General features: G+C 42.0%; 1 protein-coding gene across 1 annotated transcript in view; it reads right to left on the reverse strand.

Moving 5' to 3' along the window:
- LOC115144062 (protocadherin-15-like) overlaps nt 1-19,022 on the reverse strand; it is a 190,049-nt gene extending 171,027 nt beyond the window's left edge. Inside the window, exons 1-2 of the mRNA XM_065002441.1 lie at nt 18,962-19,022; nt 1,606-1,723 (exon numbers count right to left, since the gene is read on the reverse strand). Coding sequence (XP_064858513.1) covers nt 1,606-1,696 — 91 coding nt within the window. The 5' untranslated portion in view covers nt 1,697-1,723; nt 18,962-19,022. The remainder of the gene's footprint in view (nt 1-1,605; nt 1,724-18,961) is intronic.
- Nucleotides 19,023-19,698: the final 676 nt, after the last annotated feature.

Consider the following 19,698-nt stretch of genomic DNA (forward strand, 5'->3'; position numbering starts at 1 on the left):
AAAATACAGGAATTGAAATAGATTTTGTTTTAACTCATGAACCTCAAAAAGAACTGAGGGGAGACATTACTAAAATATTGATGAGAGTAGTGCTAATAAAACAAGTGAATGTCCTTGATAGTTTGCTGTGAAGTTAGTTTGTTTTTCTCATGCGATTTTAAATATGCAACTAGCTAAAGTAGGTCTATAGAACGATATATTATTCCTATGCACAGATTAGCTATACACTTATATTGATATGTACAGTATAGCCCAGAGGGGCGTGTGGCACATAACAGAGAGATAACTATCTGGATAAGTGTGTAGGTGTGAGTGGGACACTTTGCATGCCCGGGCACCTGAGTGGTGCTGCTTAGTGCTCAAGGGGAACCAACCTCCAGTCTCATTAATACACAGCGCTGGATCCACGGGATGAGCCCCATACTGAGACACATCCATACATAATGCAATGGAGAGGAATCCCACTCTGTCACCTAAGAGGGGAAATTCAACTTTCTAACAGGAGAAATAGAAGAAGAGAAAGAGAGAGAGAGGAAGAGAGAGCGAGAGCGAGAGCGTAAAGAAGAAAGCACGGGCCAAAATTAGGACTGTCTTGTAGGTGACACTGATCACTGGCTTAAGATGGTATCTACTGCTCCATGGCAACCACAGGATGAGGATGCACTCATTTGTTTCTGCATTAGAGTTGCTTTGCCACAACACACTTGTCACTATTTTCTTGCATCCATCTCCTACAGCGACAAAGTGATATTTTGAAATTGGAATAGGAAGTACTTGACCATGAGTAGTAATGTTATGTCACAATCTAGGCGTTCTGTTTGTCCCTACATGGATAGACAGACTAGAAACTATTTTCCAGCACTGATACACAGCTTGATGATCATTCTAGGTAGAACAATACTAACTACAGCCTCAAAACCTTATGCCCTAATTAAGTCTAAATTGCACTGTACATCAGAAAGTGACTGATTTCTGAAGCAGAGGTGAAATTCACATTGGGCCAAGGTGAGAACAATTAATTAAAGTGTCAGTCATTCAATTGATCAATTTGATTGATTAAAAGTGTCCAACATTAGTAGCCCAACACGATAAATCAGTTTGAAATAGACATTTCCCTTTTTTCTTTTTTAAAAGGTCTCATTTTGAGCGGATTCAGACAGACGGATGAAGGAGCGTCAATAAATCAATAGTACATTTCTGAATATTCAACTCCATTCAGGCACTGGTCAAATGTGGAGGCAGTATCCGTGACTTCACTGACATCAACGTAAAATATGCTTCCATGAATCAAGTATCGCCACGTAAATCCTGAGGAATCTGTCAGGTTGAAAGTGAATCAACGAGCAAACGGCTGCAACTGAGCAGGAGTATAGAATCAGAGCTTATCACTGGGTGGAGGCAGTTTGAACATATCAGTTACGTTTAATCTGAGACCATTAATCAAATACAGTGGTACAAATGGTATAGAAATAGAAAAATCAAGATAAACCCATTCAGTGTATTTTAGCATCTGGGTATTCTGAAACAAAAACAAAACAGGCATATGTGGTTGTATATTCGCCTTGTTTGCATAGAATATAGGTACTTGAGGTGTGGAGGACTTACCATCTGTGTCTTGTGACAGGCAACACGTGGCTAACAGCAGAAGTCCTATCCATATTCCTAACCATTTGAAGTGCCATGACCTCATTTGCATTTTCGTCAAGCGTTACTGCGTGCCCACCTGGAGGGAGAGAGAGAAAAGAGAGGGATGAGAATGACCTTTTCTGTCGTGTATATCATAAGGGCCAGGGGTTGAGTTCAACAGCAAAAAACGACCCTTGGACCTATTCACTAGATCTAAAAAGCTACATAGCCAGGTGATAATTAATAGGTGAACTCTTGTAGATCCAAACCTTGACATGAACATCCACAACACAAAGCAAACAGAAATTGTCATGGTATATAAAAAAAAAAATTAAGTTACTTTTTCATCATTTTATCTCCTTACAACTCTCTACAACATTTACCACCGTCTCTCAAGAATTCGGAAAAACCGAACACGAACAGGTGAATTACAGGTATTCTGAAAGGAACCCTACACCGGGGCTTTATGAGTCAGTCCATTTCAAAAGGAAATTTCCCATCCAATTTTACCTTTGGGAAATAGTCTTTTATCGAAGGGCTATGGGTGTCTTCTGTCAAATTCAGGTTCTCTCGTGTAATACCACCGGGGAGGAACTACATTTAACCTTGGCCTTTGAAGTAGACAGTGAAGTTGATAGGTGTTTTCCACCTGAGAGACACAATCCACAATACAGTATAGCTTTGATGTTTCCTCCATCATGGATGCTCCGTGTCTTCAGTGGTAAACTTATTTTACTGTATGAAAACCAGGCTTTGCCAGTTATCCCTGCACTACTGATAATATACCACAAAAAAAAAATAAACGTTTTTGGGAAATATATTGAGAGGATAGTGAGAGGATAATCTTGTGGTTGAAAATACATGAAATTGCTAAGTTGCAGGAACTGTGAACTTATGACCTTGTGGATCTCACAGACGGTGCAGAATGCAAGGTTTTGCATTATACTTCACGGAAAAGAATTTCACTGAAATGAAAAGACACAAAGCAACGAACAACGGAGAAACGCACTGGATTGAAACACTGTTTCAACGGGAGATACTTTGGCAGAAAGTTTGAGTCCTGAGCTAAGGAAGAGATACCAGACAGACGGAGACCGATCGTGACGGAGGCTTTCAAGCCAACCGATTCCTTTAATGTCAAGGCCCTCCTCTTTATGAACTGATCGCTCCACAGTCATGCAGGCTCACTGATCATTATGCACGGTCTTTGTTCCTCTCAACCAAGAACTTCTTTGGGAGAGACAAATACAAATGTAATCCACTCTATTGTCATGGTGGATGCATCTCTTTCCTCGCTGTAGTTCTTTCCTCAGATTAAAAAGAGAAAAGACCACTGACAACCAAGACTCAAAAGCAAAATGAACACTAGTGTTTCAAAGCCTTAACGCCAAAATGTGCCTGGTTTTGTCACGTTTTCAGAGCTTTTAATCTACAAAAAGGTCAGACCATAGAGATAACGTTTTGAAAAACATACAGTACCAGTCAAAAGTTTGGACACACCTTTGAATGAGTAGGTGGATCCTAACTTTTGACTGGTGCTGTACATCCACACACACTGAACAAGCGCACACATGCACACACGTACGCCCACACACACAAACACACACAAGCATGCACATACGCCAACACACAAACGGCAAACATCTTTCCCAGTATTGATAGGTCTCAATAAACTAATGGCCCAAAACAGTACCATTCACTTCAGCATTAATCCCAGAGAGTAACCATGTGATTGGCTCAACCTTCCAGCAGCACAATCTCACAAAAAGGCTCAACATCTACTCTAACAACAACTACCTTTTTCTTAATATTCTTTGAGAGGGAAAGCTAATATATTTTTGTAGATTAAAATGATTTTCCAATATTTTATAATGTGGAAAAAGTCGGCATCGGAAAAGAAAAAAAACCTATTATTTGCTCCCTGCTGGGGTTTCTCTTGAATAGGCTGTTGGTTCGTCCTGTAATATAAATGTCTATAAATTGGAGGAGGCAGGAAAGTAACATGGTACTAAAGTCACCAACGTGTATTGCCTCTCTAACAACAGTACTCAGAGGAGGAAGCTGAGAAAGCAGACAATGATCAGCTAGGTAATGGACCACGTTGAACTTGTTAACACTGTTAATCCATTTCTGTCACCGGCGTTTCACTAACTACGTGAGGAGACACGCCATTAGCCTGGCGCACTACCTAACGGGAAACTACTCATTGGGAATAATGAAGCGGATAGGTTATGTGATGTGGCGGAACTGGAAATAACACTGAAGGATTACTCTTACCGGTAATTACTCGATCGGTAAAAATTGGCCATCTTTACCTTACTTTACTTAACATGTCAGTAACAACTCGATAAACCTTTAAACATATTAGTCTGCCCAATAGCGCTCTGCTGTCTTGGAAAAGAAAATATGAAATATTTTGTCAACAAAAAGTTACATCTCATTACTGTATTCGGACACTGTGTAATGGTCTTGTAATGGTCTTGCCCAGGGAACTGATATCTATTAGGATGGTGACAGTTTCCCTCCATTATCCACAGTGAGAGGTGATCAGGCAGGCCTGGGTTGTAGTGGAGCTGCAGCCAGAGGAGATTGGCTGCAGGCTGCAGTCCTCAGTTGGCACTAATGCCCGTCACTAACACTAACACCGGAGCACCTTGATTTACTTCTGCTCATTACTCATGCAAGAGGGCATCTCTGAATCATCCACAACCCTCTGTTTGTCCTCCAATAAAGATATCCAAGCTCTGCTAAAGCTACTGAAGCCTAAGTGATAAGACAAAGAATGCAAAATGAAGGCAAGTAAAAATATGAATAATTGATTAGATTCGGTATATTATTTGTTAAATTCTTTGAGTGTTTTTCCCTTATCAAAAAAGCTGTGAATGACTCATGTAGTTGTTCAGGGATGAATAAGGGAAACAAATTAATATAATTAAGTGCATTATAATCCAGATTGCCACAAATGAATGCTCTGACTGGAGTGCTTTGTGTTAATCATAATGAAAAAAAATGTATGATGCAAAGTAAAGTGGGCCTGCGTGCCCTGTGCATCCCCAAACATCCATACAGTACCTCTCTAGGCTTATTCTCATACTTGCAAGTGTTGTTGAGCATAATGTCCTCGACACTGTGCTTGTGCTATTTGTTCTACACCACATGTAAGTAAACTAAAGTATGCCAATGGATATCATTAGACTAACCTTTTGGGTAGGGGGCAGTATTTTCACATCCGGATGAAAAGCGTGCCCAAAGTAAACTGCCTGTTACTCAGGCCCAGACGCTAGGATATGCATATAATTGGTAGATTTGGATAGAAAACACTCTAAAATGATGTCTGTGAGTATAACAGAACTGATATGGCAGGCGAAACCCCGAGGACAAACCATCCAGGGAAAACAAATATTCAGCCTACCACTGTTTTCAATGGAAATCACTTTTATTATAAGGCAAAATCCTCGCAGATTGCAGTTCCTAGGGCTTTCACTAGATGTCAACAGTCTTTAGAAAGAGTTTCATGCTGGTTTTTGGAAAAATGAGCCAGAAATTGTCATTTTTCTAAGTGGCTCCCATTTTGGCTGTAGTGTTTCCAAGTGCGTGGAAGAGAGCGCGTTCTTTGGTATTTTTCTCCGGTAAAGACAATAACGATTCTCCGTCTTAAATTGTATCGTTTATTTACATATAAGGATTCCTAAGGTTAGATTGTAAACATTGTTTGACTTGCTTGGAAAAGTTTATTAGTAACGTTTGGGATTAATTTTGTATGCATTTTGATGGAGGGAAACTGGGTGGATTATTGACTGAAACACGCCAGCTAAATTGAGTTTAAAGGACATTATCGAACTAAAGGACCATTTGTGATGGATCTGGGACATTTTGGAGTGCCAACAGAAGAAGATCAAAAGGTAAGGCATTTTTTATAATCGCCATTTCTGACTTCCGTGGCGCACCTGCCTGGTTGAAATGTGTTTTTCATGCTTTTGTACGCGGGGCGCTGTCCTCAGATAACCGCATGGTGTGCTTTCGACTGTAAAGCTTTTTTAAAATCTGATACAGCGGCTGGATTAACAAGAAGTTAAGCTTTATTTTGATGTATTACACTTGGGATTTAATGAAAGTTAAATATTTATAATTCTAAGGTTTGAATTTCTCACTCTGCAATTTCACCAGATGTTGGTCAGGTGGGACACTACTGTCCATAAGAAGTTAATGTAGCACTGCAGAGGGCTGCAGAACAATAAATGGCAGCCCTGAAGGTATCCCAGTACTATTCAGCACCATGGACCACAATCCTAATAGCACCAGTACTATTCAGCACCAAGGACCGCAGTCCCAATATTACCAGTAATGTTCAGAGCCATGGACAGCAGCCCCAAAAGCACCAGTACTATTCAGCACCATGGACAGCAGCCACATTAGCACCAGTGCAATTCAGCTACATGGACAGGAGCCCCAAAATAACTAGTAATATTCAGTGCCATGGACAGCAGCCCCAATAGCACCAATATAATTTATAGAGATCTCGTCTTTGTATCTGTGCCATTATAGCTCTATTTGTCACATGCTTCATAAACATCAGGTGTGGACTAAAAGTGAAATGTTTACTTGCGGGTCCTTTTCCAACAATGCAGAGATAAAGATAAGCATATTTTGTTGACTTGCAGCCAGTCAAGATGCTCTCAATGGTGCTGCTGTAAAACTTTTTGAGGATCCGAGGGACCATGCCAAATCTTTTCAGCCTCCTGAAGGAGAAGAGGTGCTGTCCTGCCCTCTTCTGTGTGGGTGTGTGTGGACCATGTTAATTTCTAGGTGAAAAATTCAACCCGCTCCACTAAAGCCCCATTGATCTGGATGGGGGCATGCTCGCCCCTCCGTTTCTTGTAATCCACGATCAGCTCCTTTGTCGTGCTGATGTTGAGGGAGAGGTTGTTGTCCTCTGACCTCCTCCCTATAGGCATCCTCATTGTCGTTGGTAATCAGTCCTACCAGTCGCGTCGTCAAACTTGCAAAAGTTGATGATTGTGAGTCGTGGGTGAACAAGGAGTACAAGAGGGGACTAAGCACACACCCCTGAGGGGCCCCGTGTTGATGGTCAATGTGGTGGATGTGTTGTTGCCTACCCTCAAAAGTCAGTGAAGACACTTGCCACCTGGTCAGCACATGCGCCGAGGACGTGCCCTGGTATTCCATCTTGCCACACGGCCTTGCGAATGTTAACTTCTTTAACCTTTTCACACGTACCAACAAATGGGTGTGATCATTCTATAGTGGTCCCTGTTGCGTACGATCAAACCAGTGTGATTAGGACGCTTGATTAGAATGCTTATTTAGAAAGTACATTTTCTATTGACCCAAAAGTCAGCATTTGAGCTAGCCACACTGTTTTTTATTCACAGAAACACTGCAAATTGATTTTAACAAACAATTGGTCCCCCCCAAAAATGCGTCCCTCCGCTGAATTTCCCGATGTGGAAATCCCGATGTGGCCCCTGAGCCAAAAAGTTTGCCCACCCCTGATCTATATGATAGCACCATTACTAGTCAACACCATGTACCATAATAGCAGCCTCAGTAGCACCAGTATATCTCCAGAACTATTCAGCACCATGGAAGGCAGCACTAATTGCACCAGTGCTATTCAGCACCATGGACGGCAGCCCTAATTGCACCAGTGCTATTCAGCACCATGGACGGCAGCCCCATTAGCACCAGTCAATTCAGCACCTTGGACAGCTGTCCCATTACCGCCATCCCTTTAGGCACCATTGACAGTACCCTCCACTATGTTTTCAGCATCACGTGCAGAGTCGGCTGGTCGGACAAAGTTTGGCAGCTTGAGCACTTAAAAAATATAGATTGTTTTAGATGGGTGTCCTCCGAACAGACTTTTTCTAAGCAGAGGAAGAAAAAATCTGTGAGCCCGCCATCGTATAAAAGAACTTTCAAAGCTGACTGCTTCCAGAAGAACATTTGATTATTTTGGTGTGTTTTAAGAAAAGGGGCTCTCAATAATAAAGTCAGAGAAAAACTCATAAAGTGAAGAGGAGACAAAGACAAAAGCCTCGACTGAGTTTAGGAGCACTTTAAAACATTCACATGCTCTGTTTGAAGGACTAGCGTTCAACCTCCATGATAGAGGTCAAACCTCTCCGTCAAGTGTTCTGTTCTTCCCTTCCGTCCTCTGGATGGAAGTGAACTGACTCCATGCAGGTTTGGGGAGAATGGAGACAGACCGAGACAGCAAAGACTATTTGTTTTAAATGACAAGCTTATTCAATGAATACCCGCTTTCATTCTTTTCTCCCTGTTCTGTTCACTGCTACTGGCTACAGATTGGTCTAGGTGGCAATGATGGATGGATGCGACAAACATCCCTGGACAGCTAATTAAAGAAACCTCATTTGATAAGGGGGCTCCAGACTTAAAGAGCATTAAATGCAGGGCCTGAAAGCAGGCTGAATCCAATTACCTATTGTCCTTATTGGCAGAGAGAGAAAGCTTATAACAAGCCATTGGCAACCAGTCTGACTGTGTATGATCCAAAAATTAATTTTAAGGCTTTTAAAAATATATAGTAATTTAATCTAAAATTAAAAATGGAGACAGTCAAGTGCTGAACTGCTCTACAATTCACTCTTTCTCTATAGTACTGGATACAAACATACAACTGAATGAGAGACAGAAATGCAATTCAACGAGTATCAGGAAACAGTTAAATGCTAAGAGCGGCTTGTTGACCCTGACCAGGAAGTGTCCTGACTTTTTGAGTCACTGAGATCAGTGATGAGCCCATGGCAATGTGTACACATCTGAAATGGTAAACACGATGATGTGGCTAAACATCAGAAGTGAATTTGATGTTACCATTTTTATCTTACACTTGGAGAAGGTTACCATCACTAACAGCCCAGAGGTTAGGCTTAAGAAACTGGATAACTCTTGTAGTTCAGCATGTGGGCCATTGATAACAGAAGTTTGAACCCAATTGTTTTTGTACCTCAGTGGATGAGGTCTACTACTGGGCTGTGTGTGCAGGCTGACACTTGAGGTCATATGAGCTAATATGACACTGATATATCCATAATATACAGTTACAACTTATGTAGGCTAATCATGAGTTCACTCATATTAATAGTGACATTATGCATACAGTAGCTAGAGGGTGTTATGGATTGGAAAATGAGGCTAGTCTAAAAAAATGCACATAAGCTCATAAGTGTTCACGTAAATCCAGGTACTGTGAGCCTAAAGAGAAAGTATTCCTTGTCCACAGGGCTTGGCTTAACCGGATATGGTAGATATTGCGAATGGTACGGCGGGAAGGGTCACTGCACCCATTCCGTTTGAACTGCTTTTGACGAAAGTCTGACATAATGCTACATAATAAGGCATCGGCGCCGAATATTTGATTCTTTCTATGAACACTGGGAAAATGCTGCAGGGAGAATATTCATATTCCTCATAAGACATCCAAATGTGAGTGTCTTTATTATTTTGCTCCTGCTAAAAACAGACACGGAATTCGGGAAGCATTGGCAATTAAACGTATACTTTTTTCTTCTTTTTTAACGCTGTAGGCTACCCCTATTTTTCAAATATCAGTTTGGGACACTTTCATTTGCAGTTAGGCTACTTTTATCTTACATCTACAAAGACAAGGCAACAGATTGTTAAGAATGTTCACAGTAATTGGATGACCCGTTGCATAATCCTGCGTGCTCGATGTACGACGGGATAGTGTAAATGCAAGCTTGATATAGAGAACTACAGTATTGTAAAGCTTTCATTCACGCGAGTGCTGTTGAAAAAAAATGTCAGATTAAACGAATTCCATATAGTTCTGCAGGTATGGGATAACTACATTCACGTAGCATAAGTGGTGTCGTGTCGAGGATAACCGGCTACACGTTTGTATGTGTTCTATAACGCGCTAACAGTATCCCCAGCAAGTAATAACTAGGTCATATCGCAAAGAATCGTTCACCCAGGATGACCAATCTATGAATTTGACAAATAGTGACAACCAGTCTGTGAGATAAAATACACTGACTTCAGTAGGACGGTGCAATAGACGACTGGCACATCATTCCGTAAGTCCCTAAGAACGCATGTTTTTCAAAACATGTTTTTCTTCTCAAACAGTAATTGGCAGAAAAGGTCTTACCATATTAGCTCTAAAGCCATGTACATCCCGTTCAGATAGTGCTTCTTAGGGCAAAGCGCATCCCTGAACATCATCAGGAATTCTGCCACCCTCTGTCTTCTTTGCTTTCCCGTTCCCCGTTCTAGAGTGACTTTCAGAACCAGAAATCACATACGCCTCCTACGAGAAATGGCAAAGTAGCCCGTGTGGAATTTGCTCGTATGAATTGATGACTTCGACTATTTGAGCGCCTAAACAGTATTCCCCTTGCGGTGCTCTATGTATTAATCTGAGCGTCGCTGCTAAGAGAGCAAATGTCCCTTGGGGCCATGCATTCACACCAGCACTAGAACGCCGTAATCTAATTAGCACACAAAAGGCACACTTAGATTATATGCGCAGAATACGGTACATGCGCCCCGCTGCGGACAGCGCACTATGGGCAGACCAGACAGAAAATTCCACACAGGCTACAACCAAGCATGGGCTGTGTTGTAAACCCTATTAAATGAACTAATGACTCCTTAACGTGTTTCATGTTTTTGTAATGCCAAGAGACGGTTGACTATTGTGTGGGTGCAATACTGTAGCCTACACCTATGGGCTACGCTTGCCAAATTGCGTGGAGGGGTGCAGTGCAATTATAGCTCAGTGGCTTTACCTATCTGTCCATCTGTTCAGTGAGTAGGATTACTTCAAATTCTGTTGCGCCAGGGTATTCAGAAATACATGGACCAGTAGTAGTAGTAAGCTGCCCTCAAATCGACTGTGATAAAGTCGAGCAATGACACAAAGGTGATGTATTTCCTTTGTGTGAATGATGTAGAAACTGATGGACATGATTATGGGGGGGGGGGGTGCATGGTTGGTATTCATTTCAAATGACACTTAAAATGTAGGATGTCTCAGTCACAAGGAAATAAAAAAAAGAAGATAATGCAGTCTGTGGTGCAATAGTAGTCCCAATGATTAGGAGCGAACTGACATCATAGATATTACAGATTGAATGATAAGCATTTTACAATTTGGTGATTCCATTTGGAAAGCAGATGTTTGTTTCCTACAGTGTCAGATTGTTATTTAATTCATCCTGATATAGGATTTATTGTACACACCTGGGAAGATCAATTCAACCATTTATTTAAAAAACTCTCGGACTTGAAAATTACCCTCTGGAGCATGACAACATGAATTTACAACTTCAGATGTTTACTGTAGTATTAACAAAACGAAAGGAGTTTTGTGAGGGTAATTCCAATCTAAAATGCAGGTGCCTCTATTACCTTAGCAAATCAGCAGACCGAAACCATTTAACATACACATCCACATCAATAAAAGGTCAAGCAAAAAATAAACAACCTTCCAGTCTTATTTATGGGAACTTGACACATTACAATTCTATCCCGATGGCAATGTGCCAACAATAAGAGAGCCTTCAAAACACAGACAGAGAGAGAGACAGAGAGAGAGACAGAGAGAGAGAGACAGAGCGAGCGAGCAAGAGAGAGAGAGAGCGAGCAAGAGAGAGAGAGAGCGAGCAAGAGAGAGAGAGAGCGAGCAAGAGAGAGAGAGAGAAAAGAGAGCAAGAGAGAGCAAGAGAGCAAAAGAGAGAAAAGACAGCAAGAGAAAGCGAGAGAGAGAGAGCGAGAGAGAGAGATAGCGAGAGACATAGAAAGCAAGAGAGCGAGAGAGAGAGCAAGCAAGAGAGAGAGCAAGCGAGAGAGCAAGAGAGAGAGAGAGAAAAGAGAGCAAGAGAGAGAAAAGAGAGCAAGAGAGAGTGAGAGAGAGAGCGAGAGAGAGAGATAGCGAGAGACATAGAAAGCAAGAGAGCGAGAGAGAGAGAGCAAGCAAGAGAGAGAGCAAGCGAGAGAGCAAGCAAGAGAGAGAGCAAGCAAGAGAGAGAGCAAGCAAGAGAGCAAGAGCGAGTGAGAGAAAGCAAGAGAGAGAGAAAGCGAGAGAGAGAGAGAGAGAGAGAGAGAAAGCAAGAGAGCGAGAGAGAGCAAGCGAGAGAGAGAGAGCGAGAGAGAGAGAGCAAGAAAGCGAGAGAGAGAGCAAGCGAGAGCGAGCGAGAGCAAGCGAGTGAGAGTGTGCGTGCGAGAGAGAGAGAGCGCACAAGAGAGAGAGAGAGAGAGCAAGAGAGAGACTATAGGAGCCAATCTACAGACAGGCAATAAAGATTTGACAGACTCTGCCCAACGCAGAGACTAAATGTACTCTTCTCATGGTTACTGAAATTATACAGGCCTCAATGACGTCTTCAATTGGACTGCCTGGTTTTGTTGTGCCAGCAATAATGAATGTGTTATTTGGAAAGCAAGAATGGCAATAATGGTACACTACTAGGTCATTTGTACCAGTGGCTTTCACTCTTGCAGATGAACACAGGGTTTTGGATGCACTGTTGCCTCACATTATAATAAGGCAATGTGTGGACCTAATATGCAAATATCCCTGTATGTAATGGATATATGTTCACATTTCTAATGTATGATGTAGTTACTGACTGAAATTAAAATGTCACATTTTCAATTAACACAGAAACCAATCCAGCCTCATATAAGCTAGTGGATTCATGCTTGAAAGGTGTAAAACCCTGATATGAATATATTCTATATGATCACACAGGCCCTGTATCACAGCCTGAAGCTAATGAAATACATATGTTCAGGCCTTTTGCGCTATATGTTTATCCCTCAACTCTCCATTTCAAAGACCCACAGCAAAAAAATGGCAGCTGTTCAACAATATGTAATTTTGCTTCACAAAGGATTTAGTCCATCTCAAGTTCAAGGGACACAGAATACAATTCAATGTGCGTAGCTACTGTACAGAACCACCAGCATGTAACCGCTACCATTTCTTTTGACCTATGTTGTTAGCTGAGACTTTCCATCGGGCGGGAGCAAAGAGTGTGTGTTGGAGCTCTCCATGGTGCTGACAATGCTTTGGCTCAAAGACAGACCTCAAGGAAAACCGCTCAGTATGTTAAGTGGTGACAAATATGCTACTACTGTGTCATTGGATAATAACACATCCCAATAAAAGGGTATTTAGCCCAATGACAGTATGTAGACACAATGCTGTGTGCAAAGCTATTATGCTATTGGAGGGACACTAGTGATTGAACACTGTGTCTATACGTGAAGATGACACCCATATACGGTAGAGTATTTAAGACTGCAAATCTCCACAGGGGTCCGAAGACATCAAGGTCTTGAAATCCCATTATGGTATCAGGGTCTGATCAGGGCTTAGGGTCCCTCATCGGTATCAGGGTCCCTCATCGCCGGCCACCTGTACACAGGATCCTGTATCTCTCTCGCTCTCGTGCTCGCTATCTCTGAGCTACTCAACAATTCTTGTAGTTTGAATTTCACCCACTGCCATTCCCGTGCATGTGGTTTGGTTGTTGGTTACATTTCTTTCTTTCCATCCTGGAGCTTCAACCTGTGTCTTAGTTAGTGTAGGTCTGCTGGAGAGACATGACGCATGTGGAGGATTGCGAGGCGGGTTCTGGCTCTGTGGGCCATTATAACAGTGCTAATTGCTCCTTCTCCAGTGGCAGTTGGGTGCCCTTGGGGCAGGAGCTGGCTACAGCAGGTGCACACACACACACACACACACACACACACACACACACACACAGCTTCCAAATGTCACTACAAAGTTACTGTGGAGTTGTGTGTAAGTTGTGACTTATTTTTGCCTTGGTCTCCACTGACATTGTGTGGGGAGTTCATATGTACCGTATGTGTCACGCCCTGACCTTAGAGAGCCTTTTTATTTCTCTATTTGGTTAGGTCAGGGTGTGATTTGGGTGGGAATTCTATGTTTTCTATTTCTTTGTTTTTGCCGAGTGTAGTTCCCAATCAGAGGCAGCTGTCGATCGTTGTCTCTGATTGGGGATCATATATAAGTTGTCATTTTCCATTTGTTTTTTGTGGGATCTTGTTTTCTGTATGGTTACGTAGCCTTAAAGAACTGTGCACTTTTGTTTTTTGTCGTTGTTGTTTTGCTTTTGGTGTCATAAATAAAAAGACGATGTACGCCTTCCACGCTGCACCTTGGTCCAGTCATTCTACCAACGAGAGCCGTAACAGTATGTTATGAAATTTGTGTACATTCGGTGACAGCCTACAGTAAATCTATACTTAGAGCATGATTCGTGGCTGCCTATCAAGCATAATAAAAAGGGACAAAGGAAATGTCACAATGGATATGAAGATGAGGGTAGTTGTGAGTACAGATGTAGAATCTTCATTTGATCACACTTTTGTTGCTGAGAATTTTCCTGCACGGCAGGAAATGTAAACATCTGGTGTATTCGAGTTTTAAAAAGGCTTCTGAAGTTTGTAATTTCCACTTTAAAATGTTAGACTTGATTTGCCCCAACAAAACATTTATCAAGCCCCACATTACCACTAATTATAATCCACATAACCATTTCCTGGTGTAGCAAACTGGCTCAAATTAAGATCCTAGATCTGTAAGTGTCATTCATCTGTTATGTTTTATTGTGTTCCATTCTTTTCGGGGTTGGGGGAATATTTTTAAAACCTGCTTCTTTACACGTTCCTCAGGAGAGATCATTTGGAAAGATCCACATTTATTTACAGTGTCTTTAAAATACCACCAGCCAACAGGACTCTCAGTCTGAGCCTTGGAATCCTCAGATAAGAGCACTAGTACACCAAAAACCAGACGACTATTCAGTTTAGTCATGGCAACGCTGGAGCGAGTGTATAGAGAAAAAAAAAATGTGTGTCTGAAGTTATGAAAAGCCCAAAGTCATTATATCTGCTGTTTCCAGAGAAACTGTGAGAGGGTGATTACTGGAGATTACTACCACCTGCCTGTGCTGCCAGTCAGTGGTACCTGAGAGACCCCAGGCATACAGGGCCAGGAGCCGTTCCAGGGAACTTGCACTAATATAACTAATTACAAGTGAAGTGGAAGGACACCCAAGGTCCCCCATTACAAGGCAGCAGCACCTCTATAAATGCAGTGGTGGCAGCTGACAGATTTTGTGGATTTTTTTAAGCAATATATTTACGACCTGCTTACTTAGACACCTTTACGGCCCCACTCAATCTAAATGGCAAAGCCCATCAATTCACCATGAATATTAATGTGTGTTAAAAAGGAGCAATCTACATCGTTTTATGTTGTATACCAGCCCTTCCCACACTGTATAGAATGGTGCAGCGAACAGCTCAGAGCACAGTACTATTCCTCCCATAGCTAGTATCTAAATCTTCAGTGAACTTTGACCCTGTGAAGGTTTAGATAGGGCTCACGGTGGTTGGTCTGTGCTAATGTTATATCTTTTTTTCTATGTTTTCAGAATATACAGTGGGGAGAACAAGTATTCGATTCACTGCCGATTTTCTAGTGACATAAGTATTTGATACATCAGAAAAGCAGAACTTAATATTTGGTACAGAAACCTTTGTTCGCAATTACAGAGATCATACGTTTCCTGTAGTTCTTGACCAGGTTTGCACACACCTTGCAGCAAGGATTTTGGCCCACTCCTCCATACAGACCTTCTCCAGATCCTTCAGGTTTCGGGGCTGTCGCTGGGCAATACGGACTTTCGGCTCCCTCCAAAGATTTTCTATTGGGTTCAGGTCTGGAGACTGGCTAGGCCACTCCAGGACCTTGAGATGCTTCTTACGGAGCCACTCCTTAGTTTCCCTGGCTGTGTGTTTCGGGTCGTTGTCATGCTGGAAGACCCAGCCACGACCCATCTTCAATGCTCTTACTGGGGGAAAGAGGTTGTTGGCCAAGATCTCGCGATACATGGCGCCATCCATCCTCCCCTCAATACGGTGCAGTCGTTCTGTCCCCTTTGCAGAAAAGCATTCCCAAAGAATGATGTTTCCACCTCCATGCTTCATGGTTGGGATGGTGTTCTTGGGGTTGTACTCATCCTTCTTCTTCCTCCAAACACGGCGAGTGGAGTTTAAACCAAAAAGCTCTATTTTTGTCTCATCAGACCACATGACCTTCTCCCATTCCTCCTCTGGATCATCCAGATGGTCATTGGAAAACTTCAGACGGACCTGGACATGTGCTGGCTTGAGCAGGGGGACCTTGCGTGCGCTGCAGGATTTTAATCCATGACGGCGTAGTGTGTTACTAATGGTTTTCTTTGAGACTGTGGTCCCAGCTCTCTTCAGGTCATTGACCAGGTCCTGACATGTAGTTCTGGGCTGATCCCTCACCTTCCTCATGATCATTGATGCCCCACAAGGTGAGATCTTGCATGGAGCCCCAGACCGAGGGTGATTGACCGTCCGTCATCTTGAACTTCTTCCATTTTCTAATAATTGCGCCAACAGTTGTTGCCTTCTCACCAAGCTGCTTGCCTATTGTCCTGTAGCCCATCCCAGCCTTGTGCAAGTCTACAATTTTATCCCTGATGTCCTTACATAGCTCTCTGGTCTTGGCCATTGTGTAGAGGTTGGAGTCTGTTTGATTGAGTGTGTGGACAGGTGTCTTTTATACAGGTAACGAGTTCAAACAGGTGCAGTTAATATAGGTAATGAGTGGAGAACAGGAGGGCTTCTTAAAGAAAAACGAACAGGTCTGTGAGAGCCGGAATTCTTGCTGGTTGGTAGGTGATCAAATACTTATGTCATGCAATAAAATGCAAATTAATTACTTAAAAATCATACAATGTGAATTTTTGGATTTTTAGATTCCGTCTCTCACAGTTGAAGTGTACCTATGATAACAATTACAGACCTCTACATGCTATGTAAGTAGGAAAACCTGCATAATCGGCAGTGTATCAAATTCTTGTTCTCCCCACTGTACATGTATGTGTGTTTTCAGTATATCTTCCCAGAACATGAGTTTTCAGGTTACCATCTACATCATGTTCATAGGCGTTTCCGTGACACTTGAGCATTCAATTAAAGGTCTTTTCACCACTACATTGTACTTAGCCAGAGGCTAGACTGGCCCTAGCCTAGCTTAGTCTGTGTTCACACAAGCATTTGTTAACCCTGGGCTAAGTTTAGCACTGGGCAAAAAATGCACACTTGTATGCCACAGATATAAGCAATACGACATCATTAACACAGGTCCAGCAAAGTGCTCTGAGCGCTCCAAACCGCCAGAGAAGTAGAGGTGGTCTGCTGTTGTACTATATCTGAATTCACCCTCTCCTCAGCGTCCCCTCTTCCAGTCCACTTGTCTCATGCCTGGCCACCCGCCCTCTCACCTTTCAAGGTCACTTGTCCTCTGTGATGAGGGATGAACCTATCACTCCATTTTCTTTTACAGGGAAAACAACAGGTTGGTGCTGGATCAAATCAAATGGTTGCTGGATGTCTATTATTTCTGACAATTGAAGACTTAACATATAGCTAGTAGACAGATTCTGAGAGGCCTGGCTCTTGATTCGCTCCACCAGTGGTCACATACATAAGGATTTATATAATATGATACAAAAAACATAACATTTTGCGATAAACAATGAGACATCCTGGATGAGTTCAAACAATGACATTGGGTGGTGGAAGAATTTCCAAAATCCTGGTAAAAAAAAAAAGATATATATATATATATATATATTAAAATATAGTCTTTGTCTCTCAAAATCATTGTAATGTGGTTCACCTTAAAACCCGGAATGAAAATGATTCAAATCTAAACGTAAAAATTCAACCAGAGTGCCCTTAGATTGTGGGAAAAGGCCGCACTTGACCGTTGCACTTGAATCATTCCCATGGTGAATGGCTAGGCTCACCATGATATGAAACCACACACTATTGCAGAGACGTTGATATTACTGGCCGCAATTGATATGGTGAAAACCATGTGTGGAGAGGCAGGCAGAGGTACAGAAACTCACGTCAATACCTTTGTCAAATAACACTATGAAACTAAGAGGTTAGGCTATAACTAGAAATGAAGACGACTCAAACTCCCCACCATATGTTCTCCAAATGGACTTAGCTGTGAGGGCCTAGATGCCCATGCATTGACTTTTCTACACGTCGGGGTATGCTATTCACGAGGACAAATTGTTCTGTCTCACGATTCTCAAGCATTAAACGGCACAGGGGATTTTCAGTGTGCTGCGTGGCTGTATTCACGAATTGAATGGTGGGCTTTTGCACAGATGGGGCTCCATCTATGGCGGAACGGCGGACAGGCCTCTGCATTCTAGTTAAGAACGTGTCTATCTCTGCCATATGGACGCATTGTATGACACACCCACTGAGCTATAATGGACACACCCACTGAGCTATAATGGACACACCAAGAGCAACTGGGGGGCAAAAGAGCTGAGTGCAGAACTCTGAGAAAAGCAGCAGGTAACTTTGATTGTAAACTACATTGCTCACACACCTGTTCGCAAAACTATGTGATCAGACATATGAGGCTTGGTGATTATCGACGGGGAGTTTTGGAAGAAAAAAAAATTATTGAGAGAGGAACTTTTGTCATTCGCAATGGTTGTAAAAAAAGAGACTGTTGACTTTGTGTAAAAAAATAAATGTGTCTCCTTGCCTATGTAACAGACTTACTGAACTGAATGCGGGCATGCAGCAGAAATACCCAAGAATGTGACAGATGATTGACCAAATCTGTTTCACTGTGATCCTGGCTTAGTTGACATGGCGGAAAGTGAAATGGAACAGCTGATCGAGCTGTCAAGTGACTGAATGCTGCAGCCAATGCATTTACGGGTCACCAAGGAGGAGTTCCTGACTCAAAGGGAATACTGTGCCGTCTCCCTCCAAGTATTCAAACTCATCGTACGCTGATTCAGTGCTCCCGTCTGCATTACAAAAAAAAGTATTGATCGATGGTTGGATTTGACAGGAGAGATGAGGCGCGCACTGACTCTGAGAAGCTCCGACGTGACACGCATCAAGCACACCCATCTCTTAGTGGTGGTGAGTATAAGATCAATTCTGTCACTAATTTGCAATTGACTGTCATAGGCCCACATTAAAATAATACAGTATGATTGGCTTTTTTTAAAAGTTTTTAAAAAGTAAAAGAAAGCATGGGCTGTTAATTACATCATTTTTTTCCCACATGGTTTGGGTTGCGAGAATTTTCAGATACAAACTGGGGTTGTGGGCCAAAAAAAGGTTGGGGACCCCTGGCAAGGCTGGCATCAAGAATGATATTCAGATGGTAAAACAAGAAACAAGGAAGATCAAGACTTACCTAGGTTGTTTCTTCTTGATCAAAAAGCATGTCTTTCCTCTTGGGCACAATGCCAGCACCTGCAAGAGAGAAGTTTATTATGGTTTTGAGCAACATTTTAATGAAAAGGTTCTCTGTCGATTTGAATATGTTCACAGATTATAAAAAATATAAAAAATAATAATAATATTGTTCAGAATTCTGAGCTACAAATAATCCTGCAACAAATGGAAATGTGAATTTTTATGTGGATTATAATTAATGGTCCATTTTTGTGGGGGTTGATACATTTTTTGCAAGTGAATCAAGTTTCAAATTTCAATGTGGAAATTACAAATTTCAAAGTGGAAATTACAAACAGCTTTTTTAAACTGCAAATACACTACACGTTTTAAAATTCCTTGCATTGCAGGAACATTCTCCTGCACCAGGCTGATCAAATTAAGACCCTACATCTGTAGTGATGGCTGGTTCGAGGATTGTTGGTTGAGTGATGCTCAATGTGTTTGTTAATCAAACATCTAGAGGCCAAAACTGACAGCTGATTAAAAGCTCTGTATGCATTCTCTTATGAGAAGACAACGTCCTATAGATAAAGACAAACATATAAGTTCCATGGATGAAGACAATCATTGCTGTTTTGAACATTACAGGGTAATGTCACCCATGACAACCGCCTCAACCGTCCCAAGCAATGATTGATGAGAAATATGACTTTTCACTGTTTTCTCAAAGGTCACACCTCCATCCTATTAAGA

The sequence above is a fragment of the Oncorhynchus nerka genome, linkage group LG16 (genome assembly GCF_034236695.1).
Source record: "Oncorhynchus nerka isolate Pitt River linkage group LG16, Oner_Uvic_2.0, whole genome shotgun sequence".
Taxonomy (NCBI): Eukaryota; Metazoa; Chordata; class Actinopteri; order Salmoniformes; family Salmonidae; genus Oncorhynchus; species Oncorhynchus nerka.